Consider the following 20912-nt stretch of genomic DNA (forward strand, 5'->3'; position numbering starts at 1 on the left):
ACATCAATTTTTAACATTTAAAAATGTTTCTTCAGAAATTGTTACATTAACACTGAATAAACTATAATAAATTATCCCATTAGGATACAATTTGTACAATAAAACAGAATGAGATAGGAAATAAATTATATTCATTTAATCCATAGAAACCTTTTCAATTCTTGTACACATGCAAATGTTTTTAAAACTGAGTACTACTATAAGTAAATGTTGTTTCCATTATAAGCATTTTCCTAGCTAGCCAAAATGTGATTATATCAGACACATAAATGAGATTAAACAACATTTAAGTATCCAAGAGGGATAATCATGTAAAAATAGCATTATTAATTCATTGAAATAGTTTCCATCTTCTGTTACAATAACTATCCACGGTCTATTCTCAGCAACAACTCTCATTTATCTTTTTTTAGTATTATTTATTTATATACTTATTATATATATATATATATATATATATATATATATATATGTATATGTTTTTTATTTCAGAGAAAGAAAAGGGAGATAGAACATTCATGGGAGGAACACCAATCAGCTGACCCCACCACAAAATTCCCCCGCAAACTGATGATCTAGACCGCAACCTCAACACATGCTCAGTCAGGAATTGAACTGGTAGCTTCATGGTTCCTGGATCAATGCTCAACCATTGAGCCTCACCAGCCAGGATTATTATTTATTTTTAAAAAAGAACCAGGATCATCTCTCAACAACTCACTACTTAACAGCTCCTCAGATTTTAGCACTTATGACTTGGTCAAAAATGCTTCCAAGCCAATACCTTACATATAGTGTTGTGGAAAGAAGAAAATCTCAAGTATTTGTATATGAAAGTAAAATCTGTGGGGTCCCCCTGTCTCCCCAAGACCAATTCTCTAGTGCAAAAAAATAAATAGTACAAGACTGAAAGGCTTTCCCCATGGATTACATCTGTACAGCTTCTCTCCAGAGAGTTCTCCAAAGCTGTTACTATTCTTGGTGAAAAGTTTTTCATATCCATTATATTAATGTGTACTTTCTCTAATACCACTTGTCTGGTATTTAATAAAAGTAGGGCTATTACCAAGTGCTGTCTCACACTGATTACAGATTAGGAACTGCTCTCCAGTGTGAGCTATTTGATGTACTATAAATGGAGAGTTCTTGAGGAAAGTAATTCCACACCCGTTACATTTATAAGTCTCTTCTCCAATATGGATCCTCTGATGCTTAATAAGGTCATTCTTCCGAATGAAGGCTTTCTTACACTGACAACATTCATATGGTTTCTCTCCAGTATGAATTCTCTGATGCACAATGAGGGCAGAACTCTGGCTGAAGGATTTTCCACAATCATGACACTTGTATGGTTTCTCTCCAGTGTGGGTTCGCTGGTGTGAGAAAAGGTGAGAACTTCGACTAAAGCATTTTCCACAATCTTTACACTCAAAGGGTTTCAGTCCAGTGTGAGTTCTATGGTGCACAACGAGGTGCGATCTCTGGCTATAAGACTTCCCACATTCATTGCATTCATAGGGCCTCACTCGAACATGCGTTCTCTGATGCAAAATGAGATGTGTGCTCTGTCTGAAAGATTTCCCACATTCAGAACATTCATAAGGTTTTTCTCCAGTATGAGTTCTATGGTGCCTAATAAGCCTGGAGCTATGAACAAAAGATTTCCCACACTGATTACATGTGTAGAGTTTGTCTCCCGTATGAGTTCTCTGATGGGTAACAAGGTGAGAGAACCAGCTAAAGGATTTCCCACATTCTTTACATTCATAGGGTTCCTCACCAGTGTGAGTCTTTTGATGTCCAATGAGATGAGAACTACGGCTGAAAAATTTTCCACATTCTTTACATTCATAGGGTTTTTCTCCAGTATGAATAAGCCGGTGCCTGGTAAGATTAGAACGCCAGCTGAAGAATTTTCCACATTCCTTACATTCATAAGGTTTCTCTCTATGTATGCTCTTGGATATACCATGGGATGTGCCATGCCTACGAGAGTTATCATTCTTGGGGCATTTGTAGGATTTATCTCCTGTTTGAGTTTTTGCAAATTGTATACGGTGAATGTTCCGACAGAAGGTTTGGCCACATTCACTACTATTACTTGCAGAGCTTTCTTGATGACCACTAATAACTAAATCACCTTTTGAACTTTTAGTACTTGAGTCTTGTTTATGGAAATACTCTCTCAGTACTAGCTGACCAGGAAGAAGACTGTTTTTCCTGAATTTACCACATTCAAGGACTCTTTCTGAGGAAAATACTTCCTTTTGTACAAATGCCACTTGCCTCAAATGTTTCTCCTGGTTGTTCTGATACTTGTCCAACTGATCTTCACATTTCCAGACTTCTTCTAATGACAGATACCACAGATCACTCTTGGCCATTCCTTCCTTTTTAATTTCATGGGATTGTTTATCTTTAGAAATGCTCTTATTGGAAAATGATTTAATTTCAACTGGAGTATCCGAACCTGAAATAAATTAAAAAGGTTTACATAACTAAAAAAAAATACATTAGAATGTTCGGATGTAAGTGGAGACAAAATATGACATATAGAATTGCTTTCAAACATGGCTCAGAAACATTGACAGAGATGAGTACAGCAGTACACAGAAAATGTGCTAGGTAACACCGTACATAAAAGCAGCAGAGAGACTAAGGAGAAAGCATAGGACTGGAATCAGGATATTCAGTGAAGTGGGGGAGGGGGACAAAAAAAGAAATCCAACAGAGAGGTTTGCACTCCCATTACTTAATCCTACTATTTATGACATAGAATCTAATATGTCTATTTGTTGCCTGGCCCGCCCCATGACATGCATTCTTCACACTACTGCCAATATAATGTTTTTAAACCATGAATGCAGTCATGTCAGGCAATGCCTCTTATCACCAAAGCAATACAGCCTGAGATGCAGGGAAACACCTGTCAGACTTATGAGGTATCAGACAGAAATGAATACAGGTTGCACGGGCCTTAGAAAGCTGTGTGTCTGAACTAACCCAAAAGGAGTCACTAGTAAGTGACCTGGCCGTTCGGCACAGGTGAAGTAGGGTATTAGCAGCATGACTCAGACAAGCAACACCAAAGAGGGCTGAGGGGGAAAATGTCTGAGTTTTGAGCTCAGAAATGAAAATCTGTGACAAGATCACTTACAGAGAACAAAGGAGGAGGAAAACTAAACAGTACTTTCTCTCTTAACCTAGAAGGCTGATTTTCTGAACACAGGGAAGTAGAGAATACAAGTGATGTTAGAAATTCACATAATAATTTGCATTTTACAGAGGAAGATGAAAATAAATAGGTATAATTTGAAAATAGATTAAATGAAGAGCAAGAGTGTTGTGAGAACATCGGTGCCTGAGAGCAGCGGTTCTGGGGAGGAGGAATCGAGCAGCAGGGACAGATGGGCTCTGCTGCAGTTTCCTAACTCAGTCAGGGGCGGTGCTGGGTCCCCAGCCTACACACACAGGCTGTGGGAAGCACCACGAGAAAGGTAAAAGACAGGCAAAGACAGAAAAATGATTCTGTGAAAATGAGAGAACGGGGATGCTAAAAGTTGGTCACTAGTTCTTATTCCTCAGAAATAAGAACTAGTGACCACTATCTCCAGGAAGCTGGGCTATCTAGACTACTGCCTGAAATGCATCTTGTCTGGTCCTTACCTGGATGGGCATCTTGGTGAATCCCTCTCTCCAACAGCCATGGCTCTTCCCCTTTTTCCAACTGGAGGATCACATCTGGCTTGGGAAGTTGATGTCCTATTCACAGTGAAAGATACCAAATTGGATAAGGATTGGAGAACTCTGAGCTGGACCCAGAGAAGTACCTCAGATTCAACACCATGCCCAGCCATGGGGAATTCTGAAGAGCAGATAAGGCAAGGCTACAGAGGCAGCAAAATGTGTATTTTATAAATTCAAAAAATCGAAACAAAATTTCCCCCCACTAAAAAGGAGTATAAAAACTTTATTCTATGCCCCAAAGATATTAGGTCCCTGAGCCCAAACTCAACTTATACATGCTTCAGGATCTTCACACCTTTTGGTCAATGAAGTACCCAAACCATCACAGGCAGTGCATCTTCAAAAAGGTTAGTCTTACCCAAGGAAACCAGATTACTGTAGTTCTCCAACATCACATCTCTGTACATGACCTGCTGCGCAGTGTCCAGGAGCTCCCACTCCTCCCTGGTGAAGTTCACAAGCACATCTTTGAAGGTCACCAGTGCCTGCAACATGAAACACGTTTGTACTGAGCCAGATGAGTCTCTGCCCTCCCTTTCCTGAATCCTGACAGAGCTTAGGCAGAGAGCCCTGGGGGAGGGAAATTTATTTAGGAGTCAGTAGTATTTGTGTTGGATTCTGATCAAGTCTTAAAAGATACTTAATGTCCCAAAACCAGTTCTTCTATGCTTTAGGTTTAAAACTGGAAGAAACACTTTCATTTAAAAGTGCGGACAAAGTGCTTCATTCCTCAACTTTACCTCACTTGACTACTGACCACATTGCTCATAAACTTGAGGGTTGTTTTTTTTTATATGAAATAAAATTTCTACCAATAAAACAAACAAATGGTGATAGTCTCTTGAAGAAGAATGTCTGAGATACAATTTCTGAAGGTCTAGGGCCAGTGGTTGGCAAACTGCGGTTCTCCAGTCACATGAGACTCGCTAGCCGCAGTTTGCCGCTCTGTTGACTGAGTTTGCCGACCACTGTTCTAGGCAAAGGAACATCAGAACTTAAACAAAAAGAGAATCTCAGTTGGAAAACATACACCGAAGGCCGCTCAGCTTACCGGGAACCGGGCAGTGAGTGGCTTGGCTTCCATGCCCTCTGTGTGCTTGCTGATGCTTTCTTGAGTAATGAAAGATCCGAGAAGACAAAGCTGGAGAAAAGAAAGAATGTGAGGAAAGTTAGCTGTGCCTGGGATACTCCATAAGTCCTCAGCCTAGACCCCCCTCTTCCGAGCAGGATAAACTCAGAAACCACCACAGAGGACACTGGAGATACTCCGGAAGGTCCCAGGAGGAGGAAGGAAGAGGTATGTAGATTGCCTTTCCCTTTACTTTTCTGTGCTTTAGCCATTTTGTATGACCTTCTTTGGAGAAATGTCTGTTCCAGTTCTCTGCCCATTTTAAATTTGGGTTGTTTGACTTTTGTTGTTAGGTTGTATTTCTTTATAATACTCTGGATATGAGCCCAGTATCAGGTATACATGAGTTCTAAATATTTCCTCCCACCCAACTGATATGGCTGATTGAGCATCTACCGAGGAACCAGGAGGTTGCCGCTTCGATTCCTGGTCAGGGCACCTGCCAGGCTTGAGGTTTGATCCCTCGTGGGGGTGTGCAGGAGGCAACCGATTGATGATGTTCCTCTCTCATCAATGCTTCTATTGTTCCTCTCTCCCTTCCTCTCTCTCTAAAAGTCAATACATATAAATAACACTTCCTCCCACTCAATACATTGCCGTACCTCTGCTGCTGAAATCTATTCTTGCTGACTATTGGCTGTAGACAGTTATTTTCCCTTCACTGCGTTATAGATACTGCTCACGCCCAACTCGCGGGGAGCCTGCTGGCTCCATGGCAGCTTCACCTCCTCTGCTGGCACCTGCACACCCTCTCCAGGCAATACGCTGGGGCGGTCAGAGGGCTTACCTCGTTGGTTTTCCATCTCACAGGGATGACTGTCCTGCATTGTCTGACATCCAGTGTCTTCAAACAATTGTTTCATGTACTTTGCCTTTTTGTTGTTGAGTTGTTTGGGCAAGAAGATAAATCCACTCCCTGTTACTCCATCTTGATCAGAAGCAGAAGTCTATAAACATTGCATTTTTAACTTGTTTTAAATTTAGACTATATTTTAAATTTCAATCTGTTGATTACTGTGTTAAAATATTTTTATTTTGTCTACATTTGTAGTCCTTTTGTATTTTATTCTCTTTAGTATGATTTGCCCCCTTTCTTTTCTGGAGATGTTAACAATTTCCACTTCAACTTTATACACATTTACACAAATAAAAGCACTGTGGCTTCTGCCCCCTACACCACTGATCGAGCCTCATCAGTGACACCTGTTACAGAGGGCCCTGCTCGCCTCTCACCTGTTCTTGAAGCTCTTTAGTTACTTTGCTTCCTTCTCCTCGTTTTCATCTTTGGTGCTTCATAGTCTTCTCTAACTATTTCAAAAATTACCATTAGGTTAACCATCGCATCCTCGGTCTTTTCAAGTCTCTATTTTCAATGAGGCTCAGGGTATCTTCAGGACACAACACACCTACTTCTTCATCCCCACTGTCTATCCCATCGTAGGGCAAACCATGGGACCAACTGTCTACAATTAATAGACCACCATTTCTTCTATCCCCGTCCCTGACCTCAATTATGGCGGCACACAGTATGGATTCTACAGCCAGACCACCTGGGCTCCAAAGCCTGCTCCATGGCTACGAGGTCGTTTCATAACCTTTCAATCTCCCAGCCTCTTCATCTGTACATTGGGAATAAACTAGTGCCTACTTCACAGGGTCACTATGACCTTTAAATGAGTCAATATCTGTAAATATTGAACAGAACACTGCCAGACACGGGGTGAGAACTATTTGTTAATTAAGAAAACAATTGGGAGCTTCTTCCTGTTGGTGAACCTGTGCTGATGCAGGAAGACCCTTCCACACGCCCTATCCTACGCAGCACTCGCACCTGGCTGTTCCTGAGTTATCTCCTCGTACTGTTAGCCATTGCTGACTGGCAATTCGTTATTTTCCATGTGAACGTAGGAAGTAAAATTATTTTGCTTTTTATTTCAAGTTCTGAAAGACTTTCATCCCTTAAAGTAATAAAAGATGCCATGTAAGACGGTAGTAAAACCAAGTGGAGATGATTGAAGCGGAGAACTAGATGTCAAAGGAAAGGCGGCCTGTTCGGCTCCCGCTGTGGGAAGAGCCGGCTGGACCCTGCGTGGCACGTGCAGAACTCGCCCAAGGAGCCAGCGTGCAGCCTGAAACTTCCTGGGACAGCCGGTCCCAACACCGTGAAGGAGGCCGCGGACCGCCTCCAACTTGTCAGTTATACACGTCACGCCACTCCGAGTCTCACCCTCTCCCTTCCATGCAGCAATTCCTTCCCACTCTGGAACACCATCCCTATAAGACACGTTCCTTCTCAAATGAACAGCAGCAGCAACATGGGACAGCTACCGGCACAGCAGTGGCAGTGCCTTCCTCCACTTTGTTTTCTCGACACCCAGTCAGTCATTACATCCTGTCAACTTCCTCTCCAGAACACTATGCCTTCATTCCTGCTGCTGTGCTTGGTTCAAGCCCTCGCAATTCTCGACTTAGACATCCAAGGTGGCTTTCTGCCTCTGCCTCTCCCACTGCAGTGAGTGTCTACATCAGTATCATTTCTGTAAAACACCAATTTCACTCCTCAATTCTCTGCTGGTCTCCCAGAACGGACAGGGAAATTGAGGGAGTCCTTAGCATGGATATTTGGGTTGGGCCCTTCTCCGTCTATCTCACTGGCCCTAAATGTTCCATCACACTACCCACCCTTCCTCCCATCACCATGGTAACCCATGCTGTTCTTATGTCAGGAATGCTGTTCCCTTTCCTGCCTCTTGCAAAAACCCAACACAGCCTGCAGGATCAGTGTCTTCCCTTCCTGTGCCATTCCGATTTCTCTGGGATGGTGTCGTTTCTCCCTCTCGGCTCCCATGGTCCCCGGTACACGCAGCACCACGGGCTGAACAGAGAGAACAAAGGGGGCTCTGACACCAGACACAGGACCCATCCTTACCGGCAAGACCTAGTCAGGGACAATCCTTCACTCAGAAGTATGGGGCATTTGCTTTGTGCTTTTCTTTAATATGTTATTTTCTTTTTGATGTATTAAAAATATTTTTTTTTATTGATTTCAGAGAGGAAGGGAGAGGGATAGAGAGATAGAAAGATCCGACAGCAGAACGCCCCTGGCTGCCTCCTGCACGCCCAGCATGTGCCCTGATGGGGAGTCCAACCCGGACCTCCTGGGTCCACGCTCAACCACTGAGTCAGGTCAGCCACGAAGTACACACTTCCTAATGAAGGAGAACAGGTGGGGAATAAATAATCTGTTTACACTCTGAATAAACTCATGAGTATTTGGCATCTGCAAAGGGCAACTGCTTGATCTTGAACACTGAAAATATTAATGACTGACATTTTAAATGAATGTTTCAGACCAAACTGGTACGCAGAAATCTGTCCGGCCTGCCGGCCACCAAAAGTCTGAGAGCAGATGTAGGTCCCCACGGGGCTAGCACGTGACTCCACACTGTCCTCGGGTCTATATAACCCAGTGACATACACAGGGCGACACAGGGACAGCTGGTGGTTTAGGCTCCTTTCCATTTGGAAAAGGAAGTGTGTGTTAGCAAGCTCTTCCTTTTTTCTTTTTTTTTTAAAGAGCTTTTAGTATTGTATTTTTTTAAAAAATATATTTTATTGATTTTTTTTTTGCCCCCCTCCCTCCCTCCCGTACATACCCTCCCTCCCCAGAGTTTTATGTCCAGCAAGCTCTTCCTTTATAACGGGCACACACTGTCCAGGGCACCCTGAACACCTAGCAAACGGGCAGCCACGTCGGATCTCTCCCGGGAACAAACCCGGAGCTTTGCAGAGACGCCCTCCTCTCCCAGGAGGAGGCCCCGCCGCCAGGGACGCCGGGAGGCCGCCCGGACCGGCCAGAGGGGAGCCCCCGCACCCCGGAGCCGGGGCCGTGGGTCGCGCTGCGGGAGAATCCGGAGGAACCGGGAAGGGAAAGAGGAGGAGGTGTCGGGGAGGAGTCCCTCCCTCGGGGGAAGCCCGTAAGGAAAGCCGCGAGGCTCGGAGCCGCCATCCCAGGGGCGACCCCGCACCGTCCGGGAGGCCGGGGCCGGAGGCGCCGCGGGGCGCGACCCCGTCACAGGCGGAGCCCCGTCCCGCTGCGCCCGGGCTCGGCAGGCGGAGGGCCGGACCGGCGTCCCCCCCACGCCCCCGCCATCCCTTCCACGCGCCCCCCGACCCCCAGGCCCCGCCGCCCGGGCCCCGCGCACCTGGCGACTCGCACCTCCCGTCCCGCGCCGCGGCCCCTCGGTCCGGAGCTGCGGGGGGACGCGATCCCACAATCCCTCTCTGTGGCGGCGCGGGGGCTCATGGGAAATGTAGTCCCAGCACGAGAGTGCCCCAAGCCCCAAGCCACGTCCTTCTCCCAGCGCTCCCGGGGCGCGGGGGCCGACCTCCTCCCCTCCTCGCGGCGGCCCGGGGTTCGGACGCGGAGAGGCAGGTGCCCAGACAGGTGAGCGCGATGGGGCCGGTGGACTCGGGGGGGACGCGGGAAGGGAAGGGAAGCGAGGAAGGGGTGGGGAGGGGAGGGATGCGGGGAAGGAAAGGGAGGGGAGAGGAGAAAAGGGAAGGATGGGGAGCGGGCAGCCGAGTGCTGCTGGAGCTGGCGGGCTCTGCCCGGGAAGCAGCCGGGAACCGGGCTGGGAACGCGGGAAGTCTGCGCGCGCGGGTGGGGAGCGGCCCCAGCACAGCCCCCCAGGTGCGGCCTCGGAGGGCGGGAACCGGCAGCTGAGCGGGCGCCCCGCCGCCCCCGGGAGCCGCTGGTGTCTGCCGGAGGCTGGGCGGGTTAGGAGAGGGGAGGACTGTTCTGGATACACGGCTGCATCCGGGAGCCCTCCCGGAGGTTTTCCTCCCTTAACCCATTCCTGGGTGGCATCACAGTCATGTGATGTGTCAAAGGCAAACCCTAAGAGACTTAAAACTGTATGAGAAATAAAGAAAACTGTAGGAACTTCAGGTGGCCCATGAGCTGAAAAAACTTTTTAAAAGCATGATATAACAAGTTTTAATACTGCCTATATATTTGATGTTAAGGAATTGCTAACTTAGTAGGTGTGATAATGTCCTGGTTATTTTTTAAAATATATTTTATTGATTTTTCTTTTTTTAAGAGAGGAAAGGAGAGGATAGTTAGAAACATCCATCAGCTGCCTCCTGCACACACCCTACTAGGGCTGTGCCTGCAACCAAAGTACATGTCCTTGAACGAATGGAACCTGGGCCCCTTCAGTCTGCAGGCTGATGCTCTATCCACTGAGACACACCGGTTAGGGTGTTCTGGTTACTTTTGAAAGGTTCTTATTCAGAGACCAATTCTGAAGTACTTACAAATAATGGCATTTCCAGGTCTCTCAAAATAAGAGTGATGGGTAGGAGAGCGTTCATTACACTGTTACATGTAGTAACAATACCTTTTACTTTTCAGCCACTCTTGTATTCTTGGTTAATACCTGCTTGAGTGCGTATAGCACTACTTTAATACACTGCCATATTCAATATATTCATATTGTACTTAATTGTCCAGAATTACCTTGGTTGCCGGCACATCCCCAGTAGGGGGTGTGCAAGAGGCAGCTGATCGATGTTTCTAACGCTCTAACCCTCTCCCTTCTCTGTAAAAAAACAATAAAATATATATATTTTAAAAACAGTTTTGGGCTGAAAATCTTTACGGGTACTTTACTTCTGATCCAATTGATTTTACAATAGTTAATTGATTTATGTTTTTTAGTTCTTAGTCAATTTTGGACACTTAAGTTTCCCCCCAAATTATTCATTATCTGAAATTTTAAGCTTGCTTAAATTATTCATGCTATTTTCATATTAACTTTAAAAAACTTTCTAGTAATGTTTAAAAAGCACAGCTCAGGTTGGGACCGGTTTGGCTCAATGGATAGAGCGTCGGCTTGGGGACTGAAGGGTCCCGGGTTCGATTCCGGTCAAGGGCATGTACCTTGGTTGCGGGCATATCCCCAGCAGGGGGTGTGCAAGAGGCAGCTGATCGATGACTCTCTCTCATCGATGTTTCTAGCTCTCTATCTCTCTCCCTTCCTCTCTGTACAAAATCAATAAAATATATTTTTAAAAAAAAATAAATAAAAAGCACAGCTCAGATTATAGCCTATCTAGGCCATCTTTTTATTTTCTTATTCATCCTACAACATATATATATATATATATATATATATATATATATCGACATTATTCTTTTCAAAGAAGCAGATTTGGGTCATATTTTGTGATTTATCTTTTTATTTATTATATAAAGTTTTACATTTATTATTTAAAGTTTTTCCCCGCTTGATACCCCCTCCCCCCAAATATCTTTTGGTTTTGTATTATGTCTTTGTGTTTAGAATGGTGCTGCATTCAGGAAAGAGAAAGTTACTATTTTTGATAACATGACTCAGGTAATACATCTGTGAGCTGAACCTATAAAGGCACTTGCTGCCTGATGGCCCTTCACTTACCTGATGGTAGACCTCTTGTCTCTTTTTCTCCATCACTCTTTCCCTTGCTCCAATAAGGAGGTCACATTTGGTTTAGAAAGATAAAGTCCTGCTTACAAGAGAGAGAAAATAGGTACTTCAAAATATTATCGTTTTACTCAGCTCCAGACCCAATCTCTTAGGGAAGAAAAGCTGTTACAAGAACAAGAGCAGGTGGAAATGCATCCACTTCCCTATTCTACCCATTTTCAATCATCGAAATAACATGGAGCAGGAATTCAGCCGGGCAATTTGGAGCCCAGCCCCTAATACTGCCTATGGAACTAGCCAAGGTACCTACATTCAGATTCTGAGTTTGAAGGAATGGTAACCGCCTCAGAAAAGTTTCCCATAGTTCACCAATACTTCATTCCCATATAAATTATTTTAGACAAGATCTAGTCAGCCCACTCCTCCTGAGAAGCCTGTGGCAACATTATTCAATGTTACAAACCTCTGAAATGATAAATACATTCCTGTTCACCAGAATGCGCCCACACACACACACACACACACACACACACACACCTCACATGGTGTTCACCAGAATGCGCCCACACACACACACCCCTCACATGGTGCTGGGGACACTGCAGGAAAGGGAGGGTGGACAACATAATTGTCTGGTCAACTTTGAGGCGTTAGGCCACTCTAGACAAGTAATTACTCAGCAACAGCTAAGTGTTCTGTTGTCACACTGAATGGGGAAGAAAAATGCTACCCTCCTCTTTTGTGAATGATTTACATACGTGAAACGACAAATGAGGCATTATTCACACACTAGATGTGAGGGAAGTTCTTACAAGAGGCACTCAGTTGCTTCAAAGATAGGATAAACCTTTACCTGGGACATTAAAAAATGGGCAAGGTGTACATACAAAGTGAACATAATATGGTTTATTTTCACAAGTATGGACTTACAAATAAATGTTCTCACTGTAAATGCAACAAAAGAGGAACACTACCTTGGCATTTTCCTGTGATATAACTTACACTTATTTCTGACTGACACATGTCTAGTCACATTAAAGGATAAGCATGAGTTAGCATAACATTAAGTCAAAACACTGTCTCAGTGAAAACCACAAACACCTAACAACGTTTCTACGATTGTGTTTGCTTCCACAAAAAAAACACTACTCTTGCTGTCAATATTGTGATACTTGAATTTTCAGAATATCGAAAGATTTATTTATAGCTCTCTCTTGAATGTTTTTTAAAAAGCTAAACAAAGATTCTCTCGGTAATTAAAAAAAATTTCCCACACTGATATTTCCTCTACGCCCTCTCAGACCTGTACCCATTATAATGGTGCCCCAGTATAATTCTATATATTTAAAATATTGCATAAAGTCAACCTATAACCAATTCATTTATAGGGTTGCTTTTTCTCCTTAAGAAAAAGTATTTTAAAATTTAAAAAAGCAGCATTCCCAAATCATTGCTTATATGTATGACTGCTGCATTATGAATTGTGTGGTGTCCAGGAAAAAGTGCGCCCTTACCCATGATTCTGTTATGCTTGAATTAACAAATGCAGGGTGAGAGCAAATTTCTAACTAAAAGCTTTCTCACTTGCATTGCACTTGTATCCCTTTCCTGGCAGAAGTTTATAAACGTAGAGCAAGGAAATCCTACGAGAGGAAGAGTGTTCTCTATAATGAGTGAATGCACTTTCTGATATTCCAAAAAAAAAAAAAAAAAAAAAAAAAGCTTTAATAACTTCCCCACATATTCCTGGGGTTTTTCTCCAGGCATGGGTTACATGGCTTCGCCATTCTTCACACCTTAACACATCCACATAAGGCACTGAAGTCAAAGTAAGGCATTAGCTGCTATATTTTTAAATGCAAACATCTTTAGGTTTTCTCAACAAAATGAATTCCCTGGTGTTCAGTAAGGATTGAGTGGAAACTAAATGAATTTTCATATTCACAGGGATTCCCCAGAGTGTGTGTTCTCTGATGTTTGGCAAGGTTTGAGCTCCAGCTGAAGGATTTATTGCACACCTTACATACATAGGGCCTCTCCCCAGTATGAGTTATCTGATGTAGGATGAGGGAAAAGCTCCGACTAAAGGTTTTGTCACATCCAGTACAAGCATAGGGTTTTTCTCCGGTATGAATTTTCATATGTTGTATGAGGGATGCATGCCAAGTGAAAACTTTGCCACATTCATCACATTCGTAGAGCTTCTCTCCAGCATGAATTCTCTGATGTTTAATAAGGAAGGAGTGGCAACGGAAGGCTTTCCTGCATTCAGCACACTCATAGGGGGTTTTGGTGGTGTGAATGCTCTGGTGTCGGGTAAGGTGTGAAGAACGGCGAAACGCCTTCCCACATTCAGTGCATTCGTAGGGTTTCTCTCCAGTGTGGGTGATCTGGTGACGGATGAGTTCTGAACCATTGCTAAAGGCTTTCCCACATTTCCTACATAAATACTGTTTCTTTCCCATGTGAATTCGCTGATGTCGAGTGAGGTTTGAGGCACGGCTAAAGGCCTTTCCACATTCAGTACACTCATAGGGTTTCTCCCCAGTATGTGTCCTCTGGTGTTCAATGAGGAATGAAAGGTAACTGAATGTTTTACTACAGTCCTTACACTCGTGGGGTTTCTTTCCAGTATGTATCATCTGATGTTTCACAAGGTTTGAGATCTGACTAAAGGTTTTGCCACATTCCTTACAGACATATGGCTTCTCTCCTGTGTGAGTCCTCTGATGCAACACCAGGGAAAAGCGCCGACTGAAAGTTTTCCCACATTCATGGCACCCAAAGGGCCTCTCCACGGTACTGATACCACGTGGAGTCAGGGCTTCTCGATGAGAGACTGTCACTTGCCTGATACATCCCTGACTTCTTTGTAGCATCTCAGTAACATCCTCGTATTTCCAACCTCCTTTAAAACTGGAATGTTCAGGGCCTTGGCTCCGATTCCTCTCCTTTATCAAATACTGGGATAAGTCATCTTCATATATGACATCTTTTGGAGAAAATTTCCTGATATCACCATTTGACTCTGAAACAAGAAAAAAAAGCAAAGCAATGTTTCTTATTTTCTGCATTGAGTAAAATAAAAGCCAATTTTCCTTTTTTAATGAGAGAACTAAAATTGGAAAAAAATTATTATTATTATTTTTTTATTATATATTATTGATTTTTTACAAAGAGGAAGGGAGAGAGATAGAGAGCCAGAAACATCGATGAGAGAGAAACATTGACTAGCTGCCTCCTGCACACCCTCCACCGGGGATGTGCCCGCAACCCATGTACATTCCCCTGACCGGAATCAAACCTGGGACCTTTCAGTCCACAGACCGATGCTCTACCACTGAGCAAAACTGGTTTCGGAGGAAAAAAAATTATTACTTCATTGTTTTCATATTTGTCATAAGTGACTTTGAAATCTAGGCATTCTGCCCAGAAATTCAGGAGACATCAGAGAGAGGAGAGATTTAGGTGACTAGAGAGAAAGATTAAATGTAAGTAAAGGAAAGTGAGGGAAAAACAGAACTATGAAGAAGGTAAGTACTTGGGAAGGAAGAGTTGTTACCGTCTTCCTCACGTCCAGTTACTTACGTCCAGTTACTTGCTGCCAGAATGATGTGAAAACGAAAACGTTATAGTGCTAACAAAACTGCAAGTGTTCCTCAGATCCCACCAACACATCCGACTGTTCCCTAGTGCTTTTGGAACATCTTACAGCAACTTATTCTAAATAAGTAAAGATATTTCTCTGAAAACCATCCTCTATGATGCTCACTCTAACTCTACTTTCCAAACTGATATCTGAAGCTTAACTTTGGTATAACAGTCTTTCTATCACATGGTTTTAATAGACAAACATAAGCCCCCATTTTCTCGAGGCTAATTTTCTTTTGTTAATCCTCATCAGAGGATATTTTTTGCAATGATTTTTAGAGAGTAAAAGAGGAGAGGGAGGAGAGAGAGGGCCGAGGGGGGGTAAGGGAGAGAGAGAAACAAACATTGATGTGAGAGAGACACATTAATTAGTTGCCTCCTGCATGTGTCCCAACTAGGGACGGGGCTCAAACCTGCAACCCAGGTATGTGCTCTTGAATGGGAATCGAACCCAAGACTCTCTGGTGCATGGGCCAACGCTCCAAGCACAAAACACATTGGCAGGGCACAAGGCTAAATTTTAAAGAGACTTTATCACTTGGGAGTAACCGAATTCTAAAATAATATATTTTTTAAATGTACTATATATACTTTTATATCATTATTCTTATGAAGTATGTAGGATTAAAAAAGTCCATGGTGTACACAACTTATGCTCAAATAGTTCCAGAAAAAAAAAAAACCTAATTATTTAAAAAATGGAACAAAATGTTAGCGGTACGTAAATATAAATAAAAACATATGGGTATTCTTTGTATTAGCTTTACAACTTTTGTGGAAGTTTACACATTAAAAAATTCATTTTTCACCCTAGTTGATTTGGCTCAGTGGATAGAGCATTGGCTTGTGGACTGAAGGTTCCCAGGTTTGATTCTGGTCAAGGGCATGTACCTTGGTTGCAGGCTCCTCCCTGGCCCGGGCCTTGGTGGAGCGTGTGCAGGACACAACCAATTGATGTGTTTCTCTCACATAGATATTTGTCATTCCCTGTCTTCCACTCTCAAAAAAAAAAAAAAAAAAAAAAAAAAAAAAAGTCAGTGGAAAAATATCCTCAGAGGAGATTAAAAAAGTAAAATTCATTTTGCAGCCAGCCATCGTGGTTCAGTGGTTGAGCGTCGACTAATGAACCAGAAGGGCACAGTTCCATTCCTGGTGTGGGTACATGCCCGGGTTGTGGGCTCGATCCCCCACCGCGGAGTGTGCAGGAGGCAGCAATCTATGATTCTCTCTCATCATTGATGTATCTCTCTCCCTCTCCCTTCCTCTCTGAAATCAATAGAAATATTTTTTTATATAATGCTAAAAAAAACCTGTAAATACACATACATAAAAATGAATCTAGACACAAACATTACATGCTTCACAAAATTTGATGGCTCATAAACGTACATGTAATGCCCATTTAAAGGGGACACCCATTTTTTTCTTTTTCTATCTTTCTGTTGCTTGGCTGCAGAGATAGACACAGCAGGAAGTGCATAGCAGAGGGGAAGCGCACTCACTCACTCACCTGGAAAGAAATCTGTCCTGACATCTCCTTTCCCCGGCCAGGGCTCTTTCCCTTGCTCCAGTAAGGAAACCACATCTGGCTTGGAAATGTGAAGACCTGCTTGCAGGAAATCAAATAAATTCAGAATCAGTTCTTGAGTCCTCAGAAAAGAGGGACCCTTAAAAGAAATGCCAGATGTAGGTATGAAAGGTGTCTAAAGATGAGGTGGAGTTACCATGCCCATTTGACTTAACAAGGAGTAATAACCCAGACACAGACTAAGTGAGGTGATGGCCTGCGGGCCTGGGTGCAGGTGGGGAAAGGGGGGAAATTGGAGACATCTGTAATAGTGTCAATAATAAAAATATAAAGTCTAAAAAATTAAACACAACCCCACAACCCAATTTTAACAAATAGCATACCTCCCTTGGGACCATTCAGCCAGTTAATGAGGATTCCCACCACCACCTACACCAAGTGCCAGCGGCAGGAGGGGAGGAGCACTCACCCAGGGAGACCAGGTGGCCGTAGTTCTCCAGCATGACGTGCCGGTACAGGTCCCGCTGAGCCGGCCGGAGCCAGGCCCACTCCTCCGGGGAGAAGTCGATGGCCACGTCTCTGAACGTCACCGACCCCTGAAAGGATAGGGGAGGTCTGTCAACGGCACCAAGCCTGACCCAGGAGGGAAATGACTGCAGTGAGGAGGGTGGACAAAATGCTCGGTGAGCACTGAGAGTATAACTAAGAGTAGAGCTAATTTGTTCTGCTGTATAATGGAGAAAACGAGAAAAGACACTCCATGTGATATGTATGTATTTCAGTTTTGTGAAAGGTAAAGGGTTATACGTGGATCTCTGGCTTTGGATGTAAAAACTCTTAAGGGCTCACATCACTTCACGAATGAATAATGAAGACAACTCCTTTGTGTTTCACAGTCATTGGAGAGTGTCCTCAATAGGAGTCTCTTGCCCTAACTGGTTTGGCTCAGTGGATAGAACGTCGGTCTGCGGACTGAAAGGTCCCAGGTTGGATTCCGGTCAAGGGCATGTACCTTGGTTGCAGGCACATCCCCAGTAGGGGGTGTGCAGGAGGCAGCTGATCGATGTTTCTCTCTCATTGATGTTTCTGACTCTATCCCTCTCCCTTCCTCTCTGTAAAAAAATCAATAAAATATATTTTTAAAAATAGCAGTCTCTTTTAACATAATTTGGCAAGAATTTCCTATTTATAACAACTGGCTATAGCAGACAGCAGCAACACCCCTGAAGTGAGGCGTGCACTCTCAAGCTTATCACACTCCTCCCATTCCTGAAGAAACAGCTGTGAAACTTAGCGTTTTAGAGACGGCACAGAACAAGGAGAATAAGCCCCAAAGTATCAGGGCCTCCCGAGGTGGGACTGCAGTGCATCTCAGCACAGAACCCAGTGCTGGGTTTTGTTTTTGTTTTCTTTAAATACCCTCAGGTGAGAATTTTAAAAAAATATATTTTACTGATTTTTTTACAGAGAGGAAGGGAGAGGGATAGAGAAGCAGAAACATCCATGAGAGAGAAACATCAATCAGTTGCCTTCTGCACACCCCATACTCAGGATGTGCCTGCAACCAAGGTACATGCCCTTAAGTGGAATTGAACTGAGACCCTTGAATTCTCAGGCCAACTCTCTATCCGCTGAGCCAAACCAGCTAGGGCCAGAACCCAGTGCTTTTACCCTCAAGGTTAGCGGGAACAAGAAGGCCTGGTTTTGACCACTTGAGTGACCCATGTAACTGTTAGGCATGAAAAAGAATGTTAAAAGGCCCTACACCAGTAGCCTCAAATGTGTGGCAGGTTTATAAGTTATACCCGTGGTCATCAAACCGCGGCTCACGAGCCACATGCGGCTCTTTGGCCCCTGGAGTGTGGCTCTTCCACAAAATACCATGGCCTGGGCGAGTCCATTTTGAAGAAGTTTAAGTGTAAAAAATTTGGCTATCAAAAGAAATTCCAATCGTCCTGTTGATAGTTGCCTCTGTTGACTAATGAGTTTGCCGAGTTATACTTGACACTGAACAAAATTATTTTAGGTGATAAAGACTATGGAGTCACAGAGAAAGAAGCTCCTTCCTGGAGTAAATGGTGGGACGTGCAACTCGGGTGGAAGTCGGACTCCCCAGCAAACTTCTGGATTTGGACACAAGTATGACAAAAGTGAGAGAGACGTGGAATTATAAGCAGAGGGGCTAATGTGGGATGGCTGGCCTTCTTATTTACCCTCTGAGAAGTACTACTGCCAGGCAGGCGTTTAGACAGAAAAGTACCCAGTGCTCCTTGCGAAAGACACTGAATGTCAAGTCTGAAATATGAGCTCTGAGTTCAGAGATTTTATCTTGCTCACAGCTGCATCCCTAGGAGGGAGGGGCTGTTAACCAGACGCCCAGCTTCTGGCTTAGGAGGTCTTGGGGGGCGGGGGGCGGGCTCAGAAACATCCATGTCTAATGCGCTCTCAGGCTACGCTCATACTGCGGGTCCAGGGGTCACCCTTTGAGACCAGATACAGATGCTGCACGTAGATGCTCCATGTGAATATGACGAATACATGAATGAATGAATGGCGGTTGGAGCAAGAGACACGGAATAAAGGAATAAAGCGCTTCTCATTCGAATATTGAGAGAGCGAGCGAGGAGGCACAGCTGGCTCCCCACTTTTTTTCTTAAAATATATTTTGTTCATTTTTTACAGAGAGAAAGGGAGAGGGATAGAGTTAGAAACATCAATGAGAGAAACATCGACCAGCTGCCTCCTGCACACCCCATACTGGGGATGTGCCCGCAACCAATGTACATGCCCTTGACCGGAATCGAACCTCGGACCCTTCAGTCCACAGGCCGACACTATCCACTGAGCCACACCGGTTTCAGCATGGCTCCCCCCCTTCCAACCCTAAAACACACCTGCCAACCCGGCAACAGCTTCCCGTCAGCCCTCCTTCACCCTCCGACGAACCAGGCCCCGGAGGAGGAGCGAGGCGGGCAGGGGTCCCTAAGGGCTGAAAGGGAGGAGGCACCGCTCACCCGAGACATGGCTCCCGCGGGGCCGAGGAGGGCAGCCAGTGTGGACCGGGAGCGCTGGCAGGAGGGAGGCCTCAGGGCGTTCCCGTGGCTCCGCGTCCACCGGCCTCGTCACGCGGGGGCCAGGAACCCAGCAGCCCCGGGGCCCGCGAGGGCTCCTTCAGGCCAGGAGTCCGGCCGGACCTGCACAGCCTAACCTGCTCCTTAGCCGGGGGCCCTGGACGGGCACTTCCTCTGCGATTCCGGCAGCGTGGGTTCCGGCTCCGGGTTCCGGAGGGCTCCGGGGTCCGGGCTCCAGAGGTTCCGGGCTCCGGAAGGTTCCGGCCTCCAGAGGGTTCAGGGCTCCGGACGGGTCCGGGCTCCGGACAGGTCCGGCCCAGGCCAGCAGGCTGGGATCCCGACACAGGCGGGTTGGGCGCCTTCACCCACCTCCGGCCCAAGAAGCCCAGACTCCACTGGGCGCCCTGGAGTTCACGCGGCGACTTCCGGAGCACCGGGGAACGACTCCCCGGACCTGGCCGAGGGCCCTGGACAACCGCACTTCCCAGGCCACTCCGCTGCCTCAGCGCGCGTGGGCGGAAGGCTTCCCGTCACACACTACAACTCCCACAACCGCCCAGGAACGAAAGACACACCGGGCCTCAGACAACTACACTTCCCAAGACCCACCGCTGTCTCAGCGCCCTCTGGAAAGAAGGCTCCCCGTCACACACTACAACTCCCAGAACTCCCCACGCCCGCAGAAACGGAAAAGGCTGTCTCAGAGAACTACATTCCCCAGGACACACCGCGGCCCCAACGCTTCATTGAAGTCAGACATCCCATCACACACTACAGCTCCCAGAACTCCCCACGCCAGCAGTGACGAAACACTGGGAGCCTCAGACTACGGCGCTTTAGGATTCCCTCGCCTAAGCACGCTTCAAGAAAAAAGGCTCTCAGTCACACAGACAATAACACCCGGAACGAAGCAGTCTGACCTCGATCCTCAGACGACTACATTTCCCAGGATACACAGCGGCCTCAGCGCTCAGGGAGAAAATAGGCTAGCTCCCAGCAAAGACAAAAACTCCCAGAAAGCCACGCAGGGGGCGTGATGGCGCCTCCAGACAAAGGCCATAATCCTCAGAAGCCACAAGTCCCTGAACGCTGCAAGGCCCCAGCAACCTGAGACCCAAAGCTCCACCTTCACACAACTATCATTCCCAGAATCCACTGCAGTCCCAGCACGTAGCTCTAGCACATGTGTCAAACACAAGGCCTGCGGGCCAAATCCAGCCCGCCAGGCCTTGCAATGTGGCCCGCACCGCGCTGTCATCACTGCACTCCGCTGTCAGTTTATGACATTGTTAGTTTATGACTGTTCAGTAAAC

The 20912-nt window shown here is 45.4% G+C and overlaps 1 protein-coding gene across 5 annotated transcripts; it reads right to left on the reverse strand.

Moving 5' to 3' along the window:
- Positions 1-477: 477 nt before the first annotated feature.
- On the reverse strand, positions 478-20217 carry LOC311613579 (zinc finger protein 140-like). 5 transcript variants are annotated; one of them, XM_084867616.1, is made up of 6 exons: positions 9082-9194; positions 5664-5823; positions 4799-4888; positions 4106-4232; positions 3667-3762; positions 478-2470 (listed from the first exon to the last, which is right to left on the reverse strand). In XM_084867616.1, exons 3-6 carry the CDS (start codon positions 4829-4831, stop codon positions 1008-1010), a joined length of 1719 nt encoding a protein of 572 aa, XP_084723742.1. In that variant the 5' UTR covers positions 4832-4888; positions 5664-5823; positions 9082-9194; the 3' UTR covers positions 478-1007. The 5 variants fall into 5 exon arrangements, with proteins under 5 accessions (XP_084723742.1, XP_084723743.1, XP_084723746.1 ...); XM_084867617.1 differs by having other exon boundaries at positions 5664-5804; positions 9082-9157; XM_084867620.1 differs by lacking the exons at positions 478-2470; positions 3667-3762; positions 4106-4232; ... (1 more) ...; positions 5664-5823; positions 9082-9194 and adding exons at positions 11136-11428; positions 14200-14377; positions 16511-16606; positions 16998-17124; positions 19543-20217.
- Positions 20218-20912: the final 695 nt, after the last annotated feature.

This window comes from Pipistrellus hanaki (assembly GCF_964339955.1).
Source record: "Pipistrellus hanaki genome assembly, chromosome: 19".
Taxonomy (NCBI): Eukaryota; Metazoa; Chordata; class Mammalia; order Chiroptera; family Vespertilionidae; genus Pipistrellus; species Pipistrellus hanaki.